Source organism: Chiloscyllium punctatum, chromosome 26 (genome assembly GCF_047496795.1).
Source record: "Chiloscyllium punctatum isolate Juve2018m chromosome 26, sChiPun1.3, whole genome shotgun sequence".
Classification (NCBI taxonomy): Eukaryota; Metazoa; Chordata; class Chondrichthyes; order Orectolobiformes; family Hemiscylliidae; genus Chiloscyllium; species Chiloscyllium punctatum.
The window spans coordinates 19,056,338-19,077,928 of record NC_092764.1 but is presented as its reverse complement, the minus strand read 5'-3'; the positions used below and the strand labels follow the sequence as shown (position 1 = coordinate 19,077,928).

The 21,591-nt window shown below is 40.7% G+C and overlaps 1 protein-coding gene across 1 annotated transcript in view; it reads right to left on the bottom strand.

Moving 5' to 3' along the window:
• Window positions 1-20,371, bottom strand: part of irf8 (interferon regulatory factor 8) — a 30,228-nt gene extending 9,857 nt beyond the window's left edge. The window contains exons 1-6 of the mRNA XM_072595912.1: window positions 20,232-20,371; window positions 19,886-20,072; window positions 17,951-18,134; window positions 15,145-15,230; window positions 7,769-7,874; window positions 6,271-6,324 (exon numbers count right to left, since the gene is read on the bottom strand). Of these exons, the coding sequence (XP_072452013.1) occupies window positions 6,271-6,324; window positions 7,769-7,874; window positions 15,145-15,230; window positions 17,951-18,134; window positions 19,886-20,072; window positions 20,232-20,242 (628 nt within the window). The 5' untranslated portion in view covers window positions 20,243-20,371. The remainder of the gene's footprint in view (window positions 1-6,270; window positions 6,325-7,768; window positions 7,875-15,144; window positions 15,231-17,950; window positions 18,135-19,885; window positions 20,073-20,231) is intronic.
• Between the last annotated feature and the right edge of the window lie 1,220 nt (window positions 20,372-21,591).

Genomic DNA, 21,591 nt, shown 5'->3' with positions numbered 1-21,591 from the left:
CCCATTTCATAATTCTAGAGCACGGCAATATTCTGCATGTGTCATCAGCAGTCAAAATGCAGGGTGGCAGGGAGGAGGAGGCTGTCAGTGAGTGCCTCAAATGCATTGAAACACTTGGGAAAATTCAACCAAAATATAAACAGAGAAAAGCCATCCTTCACTTCCCCCCCTTAACTGAAACTGCCAAAATCTGGGTCCTTCAATGACAGGCTGGTTCTCTCTTACATTTGCTACAATCAAGCTTACTATTGGCATTGGTGAAAAGGTGACTGGCAGCATTCAGCAAAGCTGTGAAGGAAGTGGAGGTTTCAAGGAAACCAGTTGTGGGGGGAGTAAGGTGGGCAGAAATCAATCCTGCCATATCACAGGGTGGATGGGGAAAAGCAGGAAGGAAGTCTAGTGAAGTTGGTGTGAGGTTAGGAGTTTTTAAATGATAGCATTCCCTTAATGGTATGCATGTGAGTTGTCACAGACTGTTCAGCTAGGTAACGTTCCTTTCTCAGGCAGTGTCAGTCCTGTGACCTGTGTTGTTGCTGCAGTTCCTGTAGTTGTTGTTTCATTTCTATTGTTAAGGTGCACTGGATCTCACTCACTGATGGTTAAACTGTGGTCTGCACAGATTTTGAGTTTACACTTTCCTGACTGGCTGCTGTCAGATCTAGATCAGCTTCTTGAGTTGTGCCTGCGATTGTGATGGTTTATCTGGCTGTTCATTACCACTGTGTGCGATCTAAGTGATAACTGCTCTCTGCAGGTCCCAAACTGTCATGTGAGATGATTCTTGTGGAGTGCTTTGAGGTTTTTGCTATGACGGCCAATCTAATGCTAAAATCTAGCAATTTTTTTGCAGCCTTTTCAAAGTGAAATTTAACTTGATACTCTTCTACCTCAATTCCATCACTCATGCCTGTTACTATTTCTGACTTCAGTAGCTTTTTGCTGTTGGAAGATTAAGTTAGGTGTGCTGTCACATTAAGTCTGTACAGGGCTACTGCCTGCCTTCAGTAGATATGTTTCTCAACTCAACAATTGCCTCATCGACTTCTGTGCTCAATTTCTTTATGATTCCTTTTGGTAATTTCCACTGCCACCTCCATTTTCCCATTTGACAGAAGATGGCGTAGAGATGATTGTTGAATTTCACAATGTGGTGTTGAATTTCACAATGCTTTATTAAGCAACTGAATTCCCCACTTGTGATCAGAGAGCCATGGTCAGTCATTCATCACGATGTTCAGAATGTCATAATGTATGTTTTCAATTTCACCACTAATCGTGAAAGTCAGCTGGTTCACCTCTCAGTGGTCAGTAACAGGCTACAGTGAGATGATAATCAGTTCTTAGGAGAAAAAAAGTCTATTCCTAGCTTCGTCCATGGACAATGAGGGGTGTTGTGTCATCACTAATACTCCAGCTTGTTCAGCTTGGGACTCAAGTATATGTAAATATGATCTTGCATATATAAGAAATGCCTTTGGTTTACTTGTTGGATAGAGTTAAACTTCAATGTTTGTTCCTTCATATGCTAATATACAGAACCAAACTGCTTTAGTGACTGTGTTTTAAAAATTTTTTATGAATAAACTTTATTTTTGAAATTACAAAGAACTGATTACAACCACTGCATTAGCTGATGCAGTCCTTGATTTCATTGTTCAGATTAGGCCAGTACAGCATGTCTCTTGTCCTTCCGAGAATTAGGATATCTGGTTGGCATCGATGGGTTGGACCAAGGGTCTGTTTCCATGCTGTACATCTCTATGACTCTATTACTCTATGACTCAATCCCTTGGCGTATGGATATGCTTTAACATCTCTCCTTTCCACTCTTTAGGTATAAAGACCAGATATTCTCTATTCAATGTGCCACTTTGGCCTGTCATTTTGCACCTATCTGCTCAATATGCTCATTACTATAGGAGTATCCTTGATGCCTTTCAGCCTTCCTTCTATCACCACTTCTTACAAACCCTTGGGGTATTACAATTTATTTGGTAGTTCACTTGATTTGAACAAGGCCTTTACTTTTGAGCACAATGTCTCTTCTGGATTGATGAACTCCAGAGCAGGTAAAGCTGTTGCTTCTCATTGGATCTGGAAGGTTTCACATTCCGTCACATGTTCTCAATATCCTGTCAGCGATGTCCATCTGCTTTCCGTCTTGTGCATCTCACCCAGATGATATGTTTGCAATCCGAAGAACATGCTTTCCAAACTCTTTGGAACAGGTAGTGCCAGCCTGAGGAAAATACTTTGAACTGGCGTGTGGTCAGACTCGACTGTCACTTTTTCTCTTCAAAGAAAGCATCGATGAAAATGTTCACAAACACACAGTAGCCAGGCACTCTTTCTCAATCAGAGCACAACAAAGTTCCATTTGTAGTAATGTGCTGGATGCAAATACAATGGCTGCCCTTGGGGCATGGTGGCTCAGTGGCTAGCACTGCTACCTCACAGCACTAGGGACCTGGGTTCAATTCCAGCCTTGGGCAACTGTGTGGAGTTTGCACATTCTCCCCATGTCTGCGTGGGTTTCCTCTGAGTGCTCCAGTTTCCTCCCACAATCCAAAGATGTGTAAGTTAGGTGAATTTGGCCATGGTAAAATTGCCCATAGTGTTCGAGGATGTGCAGGTTAGGTGCATCATTTAGCAGTAAATGTAGAGTGGGTTACTCTTCAGAGGGTCGGTATGGACTTTTATGGCCAAAGGGCCTGTTTCCACACTGTAGGGAATCTAGGATACATTAGAGTTGCTCCAAGTTTGACCTTGCTGGGGTCACATTATACAAATTTACGTCATAGTATTTCAGTAGTGGCCTTGCCAAACTATTTGCTTGATGTAAATTTGCTTCTTGTTCCACGCCCAGTACCACAGCACATCTTAGAATCCAACGGGTGCAATGATTCCCACTCAGATGACTAATGGGGCAAGAATCTTGCTAAATATTTGCCAAATACAACAAATCATTGCACTGCCTTTACAGTTGTTGGTTACCACTTCACTGCTTACAGCTGTCACCAGTTCCGGACCTGGGCAAAGACGTTTTGCTGCTGTACATAAGCTCTGCACTTAATTTTAAACATCCTTAATTGCAATTTTTCTTATTCAGCTTCAGGTTCATTGGGAGAGCTCTTTCCAGCAGCCACACAAGATTTTGAACATGGTCACTGATGGCTTCTTTCATTGTGTTTCTTCATCAATAAACTAGCAAGTTTATAACCTCCACTCCAGTAAGATCATTAACTATCTCACCTTGATAGGAGAAAGTGAGGACTGCAGATGCTGGAGATCAAAGTCAAAAAGTGTGGTGCTTGGAGCTATGGAAACGCCAAATGGCTTATGCAACCATTTGTACCTCTTGAATGACATCCAGAATATTGTTAGAGAGTTACTACTTTCATCCCACTTCATTTGCTAGTTAAGGAAGCAAAGATTTTTGTCTTTGCAGGTTGTGGCATAACTCATTCGATAATTAGCATGGGATAATGCGATCTCTTCAGAGCTTTAACTAAATCCTCAAGGTGAAAGAATAGTCAGCCTTGGAGGCTGTCTTACTACCACCATGTTGCTAAGCTATTCTTTAGGAGTTGTTACTTTCTTGATTATTCCCTTCCTTTCCAGGTCTTCTATCTCGACCTTCAGGCTGGCTATAAATGTAGCTCAGGTTTTCTTTATCTGATACTAATTTGGTCTTGCATCCTCATCAACTTCGAGGTGATATTCTCCTGCAAGACATCCTAAGCCTGTAAACATATTGTTATATCCTCTAGGATCTATTCAACATTCAGTGCTTCAATGTACTCTAAGATGTTATAAATCTCTTTTGGCAGGTTGAGGGTTACTGGCCTAAACTTTAGACTTGCTCTGGATGATCAAAGTGCTTTTTCTTTGCTTTCCTTCTATAATCTGGAATTCCGATTCTCCTTCATGTAGATGCAATGGGCTCAGAGAGTGATCTATCCTCTCAGCATAAGTATGGTGTCATCATATCAGCTCTATCTTATTTTTAAGGGTTTCACTTTTGGATCTCCACTTTGCACAGGTCTGTGATGCACTGGTATCCACTTGACACTTTGACGTGATGTTCTCCTTCTGCAGTCATCACTCCAAAGGCAGAAACCATGTTAAACCAGACAACCTAACTATATCAACTTGTTGTAGAGTGCAGCATGATTCATCAGCATCTTCAGCTGATAACGCTCCAGTATCCATCTGCATGTGCTCACCGCAATTGCTTCAAGCTTGTTTGTAAATGGATCCAGATTCTTGCAGTTAGAATAATGCTCTCTCCATGCTGGACGTGCTTTCTTTTCCTTTGTCTAATGCTTTCCATACCATTTACATCCTACACGTTATCTGTGACTATTCGTTTCTTCGGCCTGGAAGGTTTAACAGCATAACGCAAGGCCGAGTCCTGTTTACCATCAAAATGGTCTGGTTGCTGATGTATAATCTCATGCTGATCAATTTACAGAGAGCAAGTTCTACATCCTTCAGGCGTGCTCTAACTGCAGGTCCTCTAATGTCGAATACAATCCTTTCCTTACTAAGATAGTCTTTTAATTGTACAAATTCTGCAAGCTGTGCTGATTAATGGAAACTTTTTCACCTTGGGCCCTATTATCGAACACTTACTATTCTTCAGTTACGTTCACTCAAGGTTTGAAATGTGCTCTCTCAGCTTTCAAAATTTCTACTGTCTTCTTTTTTGTTCATAGCACACTTCCTGGAATCCCCACAATGTGGAAACAGCCCATTTGGCCCAACAAGTCCACACTGACCCTCCAAAGAGTATCCCACCCAGAACCATTCTCCTCCCCTATTACTTTATATCTCCTCTGACCAATGCCCCTACCCTACACATTCATGAATACTATGGGTAATTGAGCATGGCCAATTCACCTGACCTGCACATCTTTGGATTGTGGAAGAAAACCAGAGCACCCAGGGGAAACCCACGCAGACACGGGGAGAATTTGCAAACTCCACACAGAGAGTGAAATCGAACCCAGGTCCCTGGCGCTGTGAGGCTGCAGTGCTAACCACTGAACCAGTGCTAATGCTGCCCTGTTCTGCAGAGAGATTTAAGGTCGAACACTTTAAAACAGTCTTACACAAGCAATGTGAAAAATATAGTTACTCTTGGCTGTTCTGACTTATTCTGTTGCACTTTTGTAATCTTTCCAGTTCTTCTTTATATCACCTTTCAAATCAACTTGCACTGGGACAGATGTGGTTGCAGCTATCATGCTTTATCCAGTGTTTCGGCTGTGCCTGCTTCTTTGTTCCTTTGTCATGTCTTTTAGCAGCACGTAGCTGCTATCGCAACTCTGAATGTGTATCTTTCTGTTGTAGCTGTGTTTGTGTACAACTCTTCAACACTTTATCACACCTCCACTTTTAATACTGTGTTACATGTTCAGTCCAGTATACACTGGCTCCACTTCAACTTGACTTTACTGCAGCTGGCCATAAGGTGGATGACCCCTCATGATAGGGGTCACATTACTAAGGAAGGCATGAGGCACATTGGTGCAGTTTCCATCCCAAATTGAGGGGGCACAGTGTGGGTGAGGAGGAAGAGAAGCTGCAAAGCAAACAAGGACTGCAAAGGGGAGCAACATGGGCTACAAAATGGAGTGAACATCTACGATGGTACACATTCCAACAAAAGAATACTTAGCTAACTGGGAACAAGGAGAACAAGGGTATTCCTTGCAAATGAATGTAAAATTTCTAGCTTAAGACTGTTGGAATTTGGGAACTACTTTATGGGGAGAACCTAGTGGTTACTATCGCAATTTACATTGTGTCAATCAAATAATTTAATAATGAATAGTTTTATATCATAAAGTTTTGCATTATGTGAATTCCACCTTGGAGGATCACAGATTATGTGAATTAATTGAGGATCAGTGGCTGTCTGGGACACAAGCACATGAAGGTTTAGCAGAAATCTCAGCAGTCCATGGAAAGTGTGTTTAAGTGATGCTTTCGGTGTATAAACTTGTCAGGTACACCTTTTTTTAAAATTGGTGCTGACTTATATCTGTTGTCTTGTACCAATTTAAATACGAAGGTGTCTAGGAGATTAATCCTTCCCTTGTGCGCTATGGCTTTAAGATTAAATGCAGCAGTGATAGCCATTGAGTATATTAGTGATATTTTTCTAATTCCATGCCTATTTCCACCATATGTCAACATATATACAGGAAGTGTGCATCAGATATGAACTGCAATGAACAATAATGACAAGCAATGATTTTGTACCTGAATTGGGTTGCATAGGTCCAAAGTTATTGGCATAATACAGCATTGAAGAATCTGAAACAAAGAAAAGGAAGAGATTGCACCACAAGACCTCTGTTACAATGAGAAACACAACAAAACAAAGCTAAGAAAAACAGAGTGAGGTGTACTTTGACTTTCTGCAGCCATGCAAAGGGGTTGGAAGGTCATTTTCACTTTTGCTTCACTTCTATTGGAAATGATTATCAGGAGAGATGTAAAATGGACTGTTGACTCGCTATCATGATTAGCATGATTTGGAGGAACCGGTATTGGACTGGAGTGGACAAAGTTAAAAATCGCACAGCACCAGGCGATACTCCAGCAGGTTTATTTGGAAGCACCAGCTTTCGGAGTACTGCCCCTTCATCAGGCAGCGCTCTGAAAGCTAGTGCTTCCAACTAAACCTGTTGGACTATAACCTGATTTTATGTGATTTTTAGCCGTGATTAACATGGTTTACTAAGTCATGATCTATCTCATAGAAATTTATTTGTATCATTGTTAGAGTTACAAACTTGAAATATTATTGATTGGTTGATTGCTGTGATGTGTTCTTCCTATATGAATTAACAAAATTAACCTGAATAGCTTTCCTCCCCCATAAATGGCACACAAATAATTGACACTGCAGTTTCATCCCATTCTTTGTTCATTACAACCTACAAACCCTGAAATTATACTGTGTGATTTGATTGTGTAACACTAACATGTCCATCCATTTTCCTTATTCATTCATGAAATATAAACGTGGTTGGCAAGGATAGCATTTATGCCATCTCAAACTACCCTTGAGAAGGTGGTTGCACACCTACTAGTAGATCTGAAACTCCTCTGCACTGTTTTCATGCAAGTTTTAACTTGTTTAAAATATTTCCTCTTAAACAGCAGGAAAGGAAGTTTAGACAAACATACAAAGTGTTCATGCATAATTTAAGTTGCCAGATTGCTAAAACATAAACTTTACATTTCCTAACCATTGCTTCCTATGTTCCCCCTGCTCCTAATACTGCCCCTATTCTGACGGCCTCCTTCCTGAATGAAGGGTTCTCAGCTCTCAGTCCCCTGGTTTGTCTAGAATCTTATGGATTGTTTACTCATAAGTAGATGATTGATTGCAAGCTCTTCTCAGGTTTTTTTTTTAAAATTCCATCACACGCTTCGCATCATGCAAGAAGGGGAGAGAAAGCTCCAATTGAAATCTTCACAATTTCTACTTCACTGTTTGTAGAGGAGTACTTTCTCTTAATTTTCCTGCCCTCTAATGGCAACTGCTCAAAGTTTACAAATTTTTGTTCTTCTAGCTGACAATATTCCCATGAATGGAAATTCTATTCCACTTTCTGATCTGTCAGAATCCTACTAATGGGTCATATCCTGTGATAAACCTTTTTGAAAGTCTAAGCAAACAGAAAAATGTATAAATCAGATTGCAGCTGGCTAGCCCAACTGCAAAAAGGGAAGGGTTGGCTTGTATTACCTTCAATGGTTTGTCGTCCCCACCAATCTTGCTGTGGTTGACTTGTACAATCCTCCTGTGGTGGAGAATGACTTCTCTTTATTATGCCATTGTAATCCACAATAACCTGCAAAATGGATTTCAAAAGACACATGATTATCTTACCAAACTTTTTAATGGGTTACTAGTTTACCATTCTATACAGACACTAGTCTGTTTTATCCTCCAATTAGACTTCCATTCACAAACAGATGTCAGCTCCTGTTGTTTAACAATAAATAATGTGAATTCAAATATTACTTAAGGAAAAGTTTGAAACATTATATTTGCACATTTTGTCCACTTATCCCTTTCCCTCAATCCTGATTCCCCTGAATGGAGATTTGGCTGCTCTGTCAGAATTCAATCAATGCATCATATCCAGTAATGTTCCTTTTAAAGTCATTAAGCTCCATGTGTCATGCAATGGGAAATTAAGTTGGGAAAAGGAAAAGCAATGACTAACATTTACAAAGTTGTACTTTGCAGAAGCTTGTCTATTAGCAAAGTGATGGAATAAGTCACCACCGTGCTGTCATATGGCACTTCCATAGCTGGCTCAGTACTGATGGACTCTCTTTAACGTTTATCTGTCCTTTTCCTTTTTTGTAAGTTATTCAAAACAGTTCCTAATTCATAGCAAGAAATTTCTGTATTTTATTGTATGCTTACTGCAAGATACATGCCAGTAAAATCATTCATTCATCAGCTTACTTTCTGGACTTCATTACAGCCCGGTCCGAACATAGACAGAAAAAGCTGAATACCGCGGGGCAAGGGAATGAAATAACAACTACTGCTCTTGAAATCAAGGCAGCATTTAATGGAGTTTGGCATCTAGAAGCTGGTGCAAAATTGAAGTCAATGGAAGTCAGGAGTAAATCTCTCTATTGGTCGAATTCATACCTAAAACTATGGAAGACTGTTGACCTTGATGAGGCCAAACATCCCAGTCCCAGTATATCACTGCAGGAGTTCCTCAGGATTGTTCCCTGATCAGCTAGCCCAGCATCTTTTATTATACTCCCTCCACCATAACGTCTGAATTGTGGATGTTCAGTGATGACTGCACAGAATTGAGTAATATTCGGCACGGTGGCTCAGTGGTTAGCACTGCTGACTCATCGTGCCAGGGAGCCAGGTTCAATTCCAACCTCTAGTGACTGTCTGTGTGGATTTTGCACATTCTCCCCATGTCTGCGTAGGTTTCCTCCAGGTGCTCCGCTTTCCTCCCACAGTCCAAAGATGTGCAGGTTAGTTGAATTAGCCATGCTAAATTGCTCATAATGTTCAGGTATGTGTAGGTTAGATGCATTAGTCAGACTGCAATGGGTCTGGGTGAGTTGCTCTTTGAAGGGTCAGTGTGGACTTGTTGGGCTGAAAGGCCTGTTTCCACACTGTAGGGATTTTATGATTCCTCAAATACTAAAGAAGCCATGTCCCCATACACAAGACATGGACAACTTTTAGTCTCAGAATGATAAGTAGCTGGTGACATTCACACCACACAAGCACCAAGTAATGACCATTCAAAAAGAAAGAATCTACTTCCTGGACATTCAATGGCATTGTCATCTCTGCTTCCCCAGTGCAGACAATCAACATTGTACGTTTGCCTCTGACTGAAAGCTGAAACTGGACTAGTCATGTAAACTTTATGGCTACACAGGGGGATCAGAGGTGAGCAATTCACGTCCTAACTTCCCGAAGCCTGTGTACCATCAACAAGTCAGAAATGTGATGGCAAACTCTCCACTTGTCTTAAAGAAGGTGGCTCCCATAATACAACAAAAGCTCAACAACATCCAGGACAAAGCAACCCATTCAATCAGCTTCCACAACCTAAACAAACATCCATTCTCTTCACCACTGTACAGCGGCAGTAGTGGGTACTGTACACAAGATGTACCACAGCAACTCACCAAGGTTCCTTCCACAATCCCTTTGAAACAAGTGATCAATACCACTTAGAGAGACGAGAACAGTGGATGCATGGAACCACCACCATTTGCAAGATCCCTTCCAAGCATCACACCATCCTGCATTTCAAGTCTACTGTTGTTTCTTCACCCTCATTCGTTGAAAATCCTGGAACTCTTTTCCTAACAGCACTCTAAATGGCCGTATATAAAATGGACTACAGCAGTGCCTCATCAACAGAGTCTAAAGGACAATTAGGGATCAGCAACAAGTGCTAGCCATTGCAGAGACACCTATAGCCAATGAATGAATGAAAAAGTGTGATAAATATCGAATGAACTAATTTAAAGGCAACTAAACAATTATGTAGCACAAACTTTGATGAGTAAGGGGATGAATGAACAATCCGGTAATCCACATTTTTGGTGGAATTAGTTGAGAGAATAATGTTGGCAAGGACAATTTTTCTCTTTATTCTTTGAAGGTTCTTCCTAAATTATCACCAGAAATCTTTACTGTCCACCTCAACAGGTGGACAAAGTCGCTTTAACATCATATTCAATAGGCAACAATTCCAACAATGGTGCATTCTCTCAGTGACTTATACATTCCGAGCCTAGACATGAGTTGGGATATCTGGTCGGCATGGACAAGTTGGACCACTGGGTCTGTTTTCATGCTGTACATCTCTGTGACTCGATGACTCTATGACATGGCCAGCAATCTTTATAATGCATGACTAGGTACAGCATGCATTTTAACAACCAGCACCTATGGGACCAAGAGTGATCAAATATTCAGATAATCAAGAGGTACACATAACGACAAAAAACCCTGTTCAAGCAAAGCTTCGAAGTATCAACATAGAGTCATAGTCATACAGATATGCAGCACGGAAACAGACCCTTTGGTCCAACTTGTCTATGCTGACCCAGATATCCTAAATTAATCTAGCCCCATTTGCCAGCATTTGGCCCATATCCCTCTAAACCCTTCCTATTCATATACCCATAATGTTGTATTTGTACCAGCTTCCACCACTTCCTCTGGCAGCTTATTCCACACATGCGCCACCCTCTGTGTGAACAAGTTGACCCTTAGGTCCCTTTTAAATCTCTCCTCCACTCTCATGTTGAACTAATGTCTTCTCCCACCCCAGGGAAAAGACCTTGTCTATTTACCCTATTCATGCCTCTCATGATTTTATAAATCTCTGTAAGGTCACCCCTCAGCCTCTAATGCTCCACGAAAAATAGCCCCAGCCTATTCAGCCTCTCCATTTCGCTCATATCCTCTAACCCTGGCAACATACTTGTAAGTCTTTTCTGCACCCTTTCAAGTTCCACAACATCCTTCCTGTAGCAGGGAGACCAGAATTGCATGCAGTATTCCAACAGTGGCCTAACCAATGTCCTCGACATGACCTCCCAACTCATATTCTCAATGCACTGACCAATAAAGAGAAGCATACCAAATGCCTTCTTCACTATCCTATCGACCGGTTACTCCACTTTCCAATGAACCTGCACTCCAAGGTCTCTTTGTTCAGCAACACTCTGCAGAACCTAACCGTTAAATTTCCAAGTCCTGCTCTGATTTGCCTTTCCAAGATGCAGCACCTCACAATTATCTAAATTCAACTCCATCTGTCCGCCTCAGTCCATTGGCCCATGTGATCAAGATCCCATTGTACTCAGAGACAGCCTCCTTCACTGTCCACTCCACCTCCAATTTTGGTGTCACCTGCAAACTTACTAATCATACCTCCTATGTTCACATCCAAATCATTTATATAAATGACGAAAAATAGTGGACCTAGCACTGATCCCTGTGGCACTCCACTGGTCATAGGCCTCCAGTCTGAAAAGCAACCCTCCGCCACCACCATCTGTCTTCTACCTTCGAGCCAGTTCTGTATCGAAATAATTGTTCTTCATGTATTCCACATGGTCTAACCTCATTAACCAATTTACAATAAGGAATCTTGTTGAACGCTTTACTAAGTCCATATAGATCACTTCCATTGCTCTGCCTCATCAATCCACTTTGTGACTTCTTCAAAAAATTCAATCAAGTTCATGAGACACAATTTCTCATGTACAAAAACATGCTAACTATCTCTAACCAGTCCTTGCCTTTCTAGAGACCTGCATCAACCAGAAATAAATTGTAGAAACTCAACAGCTCCTCAAATCAATGTAAAATGACACAATAAGTAATAGAAACATAATGTAGGGAGTATGCACATCACTGTTATACTTTATTTACAGCATAAATACTTGAACATCGTGGTAGATTGAGGAAAATAAAGTATATAATTTTTGCTGGTAATCAAGAGTGCCAGTTGATAACGTGCTGGTAAAAACAAAGTTTACTGTACCCCAGTCAAAACCAAACTGATACATATTCAGGCCTCGAATTCAACACTCCCTGCAAAACTGCTTCCATAATATTGTATTTTAGATCATGAATTTTTCCACTTTAATCAGTATAAAATTGACAATGAACAAGTCTAATTTTAAAACACTGGATTTGCACTGCTCACAAATAATCTTAAAAATCACACAACACCAGGTTACAGTCCAACAGGTTTAATTGGAGCACACTAGCTTTCGGAGCGACGCTCCTTCATCAGGTGGTAGCACTCCGAAAGCTAGTGTGCTTCCAATTAAACCTGTTGGACTATAACCTGGTGTTGTGTGATTTTTAACTTTGTACACCCCAGTCCAACACCGGCATCTCCGAATCATCACAAATAATCTGAGCTTGATATCACATCCATTTTCAATACTGCCTGCACAGCGAGCAATAATTATTGAAATGCTTGCAACTTCAGAGTTCTAAAATTGAGATTCCACACCCAGTGTACAATCCTGCTCAAATGAGCATGACTATCAAAAACTGGAAGTGTAAGCAAAAAAACCAGAGAAGTCAAGTTAACCACAACTCAAGGACACTAACCTCGCCACTAGCTGAGGTTGAAAACTTTTCAGTGCTCAGTGATAGTGGCAAAAATCTCCTGCTGTTAGGAAATTCACTCTTTTATATCCGAATGCCATAGCACCAACAAGGAAATGTGCATACTGTTATCATAAAAATAATTGGCCATCCTGTCAGCACCCTACCCATTCACTTCTGTTCTCGCTGCCAGTAATCTGCCTTCAATCCCACCTGCAAATTAGTTTATTTAGGGGCATGAGCAAAAGGAAGATTAGAAGAACTGAAGTTCATATGATAGATTCCCTACAGGGTGGAAGGAGGCCATTCAGCCCATTGAGTCTACATTGACCCTCCGAACACCATCCCACTCAGACACACCACCCTACCCTATCCCAGTAATCCCACAATTTTCTAAAGCTAATCCACCTAGACTGCACATCCCTGGACACTATGGGCAATTTACTGTAACCTGCACATCTTTGGATTGTGGAAGTAAACCAGAGCACCTGGAGGAAAGCCACACAGACAGGGGGAGAATATGCAAACTCCACACGGACAATCACCCGAGGCTGGAATTGAACCCAGGTTCCTAGTGCGGTACAGCAGCTGTGCTAACCACTGAATTGTCATGCCGCTCCCCCTGGTATATAATTGCTGGTGCAAGAAGAGAGTTTTCTTTATTACTTAAATGAAACAAACCAAAAATGGACACTAGTTAAAAAAAATTAAAATTGTTTAATCCTTTCCAGGATTAGATTGGGACAGAAACAGGACATGGCAGCGGTGGTGGCATTTATTTTAGAGGGGAGAGGTTCATGTTCATAAAAATAGTTCTGGCAAACCTTTCTCTCGAGTCATTCCTTAATATCATCAGGCTATTGCCCCTCTACATGCAAGTCTCCACAGGATTTTTCACAGACATAGTGCCATTCGAATGAGCTGCTACAATGAATGTTCAAGCTGTCCAGGTGAAACAAGAGGCACTGCAAGAAGTGCTCTGTGAACAACCTATACGGTTATATCAGTCCCAAGCCAAGTGGTGACAAATGAAATTAAACACTAACATTTTCGCTGAAAATAGGTCACGGCTTTGCATGTATTTGCTTCCGAGCTACAAACCCAGTGTCCCAACAGTCATTTTTTTATAGTATTTTGGCGAGACAAATGAAATAAAGTGAAATTAAAGAAACAGTTGACAGGCCTTTTACAAGGGACAATAAAATGAAAAAGCCAAAATGCAATTGACAAACTTTAAACTGAAGTACGGTCATGAGAATTGATTACGTATTCCAGCTCCAGTGGTGTCCACTGGTCACAGAAGGTCTCAAGTATTTCAGTGGACACCATATGCTCCCTCTCCAAGGTCACCAAGATAGTCCCTCTCGGTAGTTAATTAAACAATGCCCTTTATCTATACAATGTAATTTGTATACCATTAACATGTATTCACTCTGAGTCTCTATTTGTCAAATGCTGACCGTTCCTAACGCAAACTTGCACTGGTCTGCATAATGATGCAGGACAAACATAATTTCATTTGTACCTGGTTTTATTGTTTATATAAAAGTCATAGCAGAAGTTTCCTCATTAATTCATGGCTTATTGTTTCATTAGAGCAAAGCCACAAAAACAATAATGGACTAGACAGGATTCTAAATCTATATCACATTGGCTGTTCTGGGCTCTCAGTCAGATTGCCACAATTGGAAAAGGAAGAGAAAATATAAACTGGAATTGCTCATTCTGTGACTTTTAATGGAATGTCATCAGAATACGAACTGATCAGCCTGCGCTATGATGCTATACCATAACCATTAAACTGACTTGCACATGAAAATGAACACTTGGATTACAAATTAGTTCAGGGCAATCATACCTTAGCAAGAGTTAATGCCTTCAAAGAATGAGAGTAGAAAATTGAAATAAAGTCTGTGTTCATAAAACTACAAAGTTTTAACTAAGAGAGACCATTGTTGTCTTTCACTTTGAACATTTACTTTGTGCTAGACAATACGTCAATACTTCTGTAGATTTGAGAACCATGCCGACCTTCAGCTACAATGTTCAATCATCAAATCATCAGGTAAGCAGCTTCCAAGAACAATAGGGTCTCCCAAGTGTTACTAACATGCTTTCACAGTTAATACTAATATGAACTGGGCTAAACAATCATATATTTCATCAGCTACTTGTGTGACCTGATCATATTCAAATTGATTGTTAAATATATCCATACAGTAAATGTGACTGTCGTTTGGAATGTTATTCATTGGAGAGTGAAGACTTAGAATATCAGAGATATATAAGGCCATACACAAATATAAATTCCTTCTTTATGCACAGAATGATCAAACAAAAGAAGGTACTGAACTCTTCATTTTACATCCATGTTTGCATTGCAACTTATTTAGACCTACAGGTACGGAAGCAACTAACTTTAACCATTTTATCACATGCTTAAACCATAACAAAGTGGTAAAAGGAACACAGTCACTTACATCCTTCATAAGCTCATCGGATCCAGGGGGGCTGCAATCCATATCAGTGACATCACCTTGTTCATTGGAGTTACTGCCAAATTTACCTGTTTTAGAAAGTTTAAAATCCATTCAGTCAATACAATGAACTGGACACAACATTCAGTCACTATTCTAGGATATGTTAATTCAATGCAAGTAATTTGTCAAAGTGATAGTATCCGTACTAGTACCAGAAAGGACTTGTTTATAGAAATGCGTCTATATTTACTGTCCAGGGCAGGTTTACCGGGCACATTTAATGAGAAGATAGTCCCTTTCTTGCAAATCCACCTTTTTTCTGTAAAAAGGTTGTTATTTATGCTAAAGATGGAGTGGGGGTGGTTGAGTGAACGAAAGGTGGCGATGATGCCTAGAGAAATAAAAGCAGTTGGGCAAACAAAGGAGGGGGTAAAGGTCAGCCTGAGAAAATGAGTAGCTGCTGATGGGGGCCATTAGTGGCTGACAATGGGCTGTTTGTGGTAGCAGTCCATTGATAACAAGGGGTTGTGAGGTTGAGGTAAGGACATGGAAGAAGGTGCTCAGGCCCTAAAATTATGAACACGCGATTGAGTCTAGAAGGTTTCAGAGTCCCCAAGTGGGAAATGAGGTGCTGTTTTTCCAGCTTGTGCTGAACTTCACTGGAGCACTGCAGCAAGCCCGAGACAGTGATGCTGGCCAGGGAACATGGTGGTGTGTTGAAGTAGCAGGCAACCAGAAACTCAGGGGCATTTCAGTGGACAGTATGTCTAGTCTGCACTTTGTCTCCCCTTTGTAGAGACAACAACTATACCCTTGGGTACCCTGTAGCCTTCTGGACTCAATATCAACTTCAGCAAGTTTAAGGCTTGAGATTCTTCTCCAATGTCCCTACCTCAAACCCATCACACTACTGCCAGAAATAACTCATTGTCAGCCACTAATTGTCCCCATTAGCAGCTATTCGTTTGCCCAAGATGGCCTTTATCCATTTCTTTGTCTGCTCACTGTTTTTCTCTTTCCTTGGGCTCCACTTCTACTTATCATTTATTCCTATCGTGTTCCCCCCAATCCCACCTTTAGCATAAAGTCAGAAGTCACACAACACCAGGTTACAGTCCAACAGGTTTACTTGAAATTTGGAGTGCTGCTCCTTCATCAGATGAAGGCATTTGTGATTTCAAATAAACCTGTTGGACTATAGCTTGGTGTCATGTGACTTCTGACTTTGTCCACCCCAGTCCAACACTGGCACCTCCACATCAGCATTAGCATATGTACCAGACTTTTACAATCAGTTCTGGAGAAGGGTCAGTGGACCTGAAACGTTAACTCTGCTTTCTCTCTACAGATGCTGCCAGACCTGCTGAGTTTCCCCAGCAAATTCTGTTTTCATTTGTGATTTCCACCTTCGGCAGTTCTTTGTTTTTTTTTTCATCATTATCTGGCTGCCCTATCAAAAACCATGCCCTGGAATACTAAAGATTGCAATTCAGGAAATTGTCTCAGCTATCTGCGGGGGCTCATTAAGCTCCTCAAACAGATCAATTATTCCCCATCTTCCTCTTAGATCAAACCAATTCCTGTACAAAATTTATAAGCCGATCTTATTTTGATTCAGTTTTTTGAAGATATTTTTAATTGCGTATATTGCTGTCCAAGCATAATTAATCTACCACTTTATTTCAAAAGAACAGAGCTGTATTAACCAAAAGTTATTTGATTCCTTTGCGTCAGCAGAATGCCAAAGCTGATTGTGATCTGCTTCATTTTGTCAGCTTGACATTGCATCAAAGTTAAACGAGGAGGTTGGATAACCTAATACTCTCCTCCTGCCTGAAGTCATGGCCATAATTTCCTAAAAAGCTGCACAATTTCAACAAGCAATGTCTTGATATATGATATATATACTATCATATGCTGCGTAATACACTCATACCAAAGTTCTCTCTCTGCTGCTATGATTCCCAACAAAATAAATTTGACGTGTTACTAATATTCATATAATGAACATATTGAAAGTACAATAGACCTAAATGAAACCAAAGCAACTTATTTTCAAGTCATCCCCAAACTTTGACAGAAGAGTTAAAAACATTTATTCAAAGAAGTAATCAATCTAATTCCACCTGACGAAATCTGGTAATCATAGAATTCCTACAGCTTGGAAACAGGCCATTTGGCACATCAAGTAAACACCAATCCTCCAAAGAGCATCCTACCCAGACACACCCCACAGTTCCCATGGCTAATCCACCTAGTCTGCACATCGCTGGGCACTATGGGCAATTTAACATAGTCAATCTGCCTAACCTGCACATATTTGTGACTGTGGGAGGAAACCCATGGCTGTGTGGAGTTTGCAGAATCACTGGAGGCTGGAATCAAACCTAGGTTCCTGGTGCTATAACGCAGCCGTGCTCGTCACTGAGTCACCGTGCTGCGCTCATATTTCTATTTCTCCCAAACCCAACATAATATTGAAAAGAGCGATTTCTCAACAACCTTTTATATCCCAAGCACCCAACCAATGTCTTATGAATCAAATCTTTAAGAAAAAGTAAAAGAAAACAGAAAAACAGAAAATATCAGAAATGCATGGCAGGCTAGTAGGTCAGCCAAGAAACCAAGGAAAACTCAAGACTTTGAGATGGAGCAACTCATCAAAATGTATCTTGCGCTTTCAGACAGTACAAGAACAAACATGGCTGAAATCACTGAATCTAAATTTACAAAAGTACATGGGTGAATCAGATGGTAGAACACAGTGTACATAATCTGCCAAAGCTGCTGAATAACTTATGCTCACATTTTTGCTGTCCTTCAGGAACAATTCGATAAACCTTATATGGTTCAGAGATGTCAAGCTGTGAACGGTCAGTTACTTCTTCAAAGTCTGGACTTTTGTTGAGCGCACAACGAAGTCTTGTCTTCCATGTGGCAGGCTCTGCTTTCTCACCTTCTTTATATTTTCCTTTGAAAATAGCCCAAGCCTATAAGTGCCATGTAACATATAAACCAAGCATAAGTTAGTAGCAAGTCTCAACAAACTAATTGGTGCACTATGAATTATTCTTGTACTGGAAGCCATTAAAGTGGTGACCTCTCACATCTCTGATTTCTGCTAACAGTTAATCTCCAGTCAATAGAACTGCAACTTCCTTTTCAGCCTCCAGTTAAAGAACAGGCTTGGTTTTGGCTGTTTTAATCCAAGTGTTAAAAAGGTGATAAAATAATAAGATGCCTTCCCACTTACACCTGTATTTGTGAGATATTTTATAACAATCAGCTATGTTCTTGCTTTTATTGTTCTCTAAAAACAAAACAATTCTGTCCAAGTCTTCTTAAGTTTCACAATAGTCCGAGTGACAAGGCAGACAAAGGCAAGGGGAAATTTGCATCTTGGATGTTAGGTAGATATTTCAATTACTTCTTTTCCAATAAAAATACATTATGTTATATTCACCTTCTAAATATATATATTTTACAACTTTAAGTGTTCCACTTGACAGTTGCACCAAATCAAATGGTTTTTAAAATAAAATTCAACAGAAGCAAAACAAAATCTAGACATTAAGAAACTTTGTGCTTAAAGAGTTACAGTGCCCTTAATCTAAACATACTACCTCAATGGATGTTGATGCACAACTGAACTTCAGATTAAACCTTTGTTCAGCTGCCAAAACTTTGCCCTAACTGCCACTTAATAATGTGTTATATTCAACTGGAAATGTTCAGTTCTCTGCTCTTGTCACTCAGCGAAATTTCCAAATACTTCCACAGTCCGATTTCCAGACGCAAATAAAGAGATCTATAGCTAGGGTTTTCAGTTCAGAAAAAGATTTACAAGACTCAAAGCCTTATTTCTGCCTTCTCTTCACACATGCTGCCAGACTTGCTGAAGTTCTCCAGCAATTTGTTTCTGTTCATGTTCCTGCATCTGCAATTCTTTGTGTTTTGGATCTGTAGCTGGTTCTGTCCCTTGGACTTGATAATATTGTCATTAAAAGCATGCTCAACTTGGGTAAATAATCCCTCCCATCAAACTAAATAAATATTTTTAAAAATACTTTCACCTTCAGTCATAAATACATCTTACATCCAGCTTCTTGGTCTCTACATTTTTTTCGTAAAATGATTTTGTTTTCATTGCAACAGCTAAATCCCTAAACTAACTGCAACTGCAGAACCTAAGTGTCTAACCTTACTGCAACTGGAAAGGCTACTGCAAGATAATGAGCAAGAAAATATTGGTCATGGTAGCGAATGAAGCAAAAGTTGCCACTATTTTCTACACAACTGAGAAGTTAGCTTTCATTACTAATTGAGATACCCCTTCACTAAAGTAATATCTGTAAAAAGGTTAGCTTTCTCAACTCCTCGGAAAAATACCTTATAATTTACATTTTTCGAATTCAAATTGTGCCCCGACAGTTTTGTCTTTCAGCGAATCTCATTCCTCGAAAAACATCTGACAATATCTAAACTGAGCTCAGGTCCCTTGATACAGACCGGCCTCAAAGTCAATGAAGCAAATTGGCGTGCATAAAGATGTCTATATCCGCCTACAGTTTGGTAACTGGACTAACTTGCTACAAACCTCCAGAGTGTCCCCAAACCTAATCTGTATTCTTTTACCCTTGGCTACATTGTAGCTAAGTATTGCGATTGTATATTGTCAAGTAGAACTGCTACATGAAAATTAATAAATGCAGCATCATAAACTGTGCCAGAATCGTCGTACTTTGAAGATCGAAGCGTCCACCTCCTGGTTGTAGTCCTGTTTCCCGGCGTGTTTCCAGGGAATCCGAAAAGTCACTTTCTGCTCATCATCCCACACCAAGCCTGGATACTGATCGCTATCAATCTGGTCAATGAGCCACTGTTTGAGACGGCGCATACCAGTGTTGTTTTTATCGACCATGCCAATCCTGCAATAGCAACATTTTAACCCATCAGAGAATAATTACCTGGTAACAAACGAATTGAATTCGTCCTAAATCATGAGACAAGTTACTCAGAAACAACATATCATGTTTAAACTATTGTGAAAAAGAGTTTGTAATGCAGCATTGAAAGTGCATCCTCACCCTTGCATCATCCCAGAGCAGCTCTGCGCCAGGTATGATTAACAGAGGTCTGTTACCAAACTCCAGTGCTCGCGTTTTCTCTCCTGGTTTCGTATCTCCTGTCCTTTAATTGTCTGACAATCAATGCCGTTCCATCTCGGTTTGAGCTGAACTGTGCGTTTATGAACTCGTAAGAAGGCGGGGCTTATGTTTGACAACTGTCAGCTCATTGACACCGCGGACTGCCAAACATCTTAGCAAAGTTCAGGCGGCGGGGCCAATCAGATAGGAAGGCAGGAGGGATTTCCTCCCAGTCCAAACCGTTTACAAGAAATCAGATGGGCTGGAAGTAGGTGCAGTGGCGGATTTGATGGCTGTGTGTGTGTTAACTGTATATCCCTGTCTCTTTCTGGGAGGTCTGAGGACCGCCGTTCACAGTTTCCAGCAGCACATTTAGCGAAAGACGCTTTTTATTGTTTCTTGATATTCAGTCCATTGTATTTTCCAATCGTATGGTTGTATCCACGTGGGGGGAGAGGGGGATTTACTGAGTGGCATGTACTGCTATTTAACTGGGGAATTTCCCAGGTCCTGTACGCCTCCTCCTGTCCCAGCGTGGTAATAGTATCGGGGAATGAGAACCCTTTCGCAATTCTCTCAAGGCTTTTTTTTATGAATTCCCAATGAACCAACCCCTCCCCACCCCCTCATTTGTACAGACTTTATTTTCATTGGACAGCACCCACAGACGGGTGTTTTACTTTTAACTGACTTGTCCAGCAGTGGTTAGTGCACCAAGTTGATACTTTCGTGATGAAAAAAAGAGACCATCAGAATATCCTTTCTCTGAATCAACTTTTCCTCCATTGTATCCAGTTTACTTTGTTCCCTCTACCATTAGACTCGAGAGCTGGATATACATCGGAAAGTGATGGATTTACACGGCTACAGAGATAGAGAGGGAACCGAGTTGAGATCGCTTTTTCAGAAGCCCACAGGGTACATTGGGTCGAATGGCCTCCTCATGTACTGCAAAATTCTGTGATTCCTATTCCCAATTGCCCAGTTTCTCTGTCATATGTTGTAACCTTCAATACCAGCACTTCCAATCTGACTTTTTTTTTAAATCCAACGCTGGATTCATCACCTACCATTCCCCTCCTAGAAGGAGATAGTGAGGATTGCAGGTGCTGGAGAGTCAGAGTCGATCGATAAAGTCTGGCGCTGGAAAAAGCACAGCACGTCAGGCAGCATCGGAGCAGCAGGAGAGTCGACATTATCGGGCATAAGCTCTTCATTAGTCCTGATGAAGGGTCCTGCCTGAAACGTCGATTCCTGCTCCTCGGATGCTGCCTGACGTGCTGTGCCACATTTTATCATC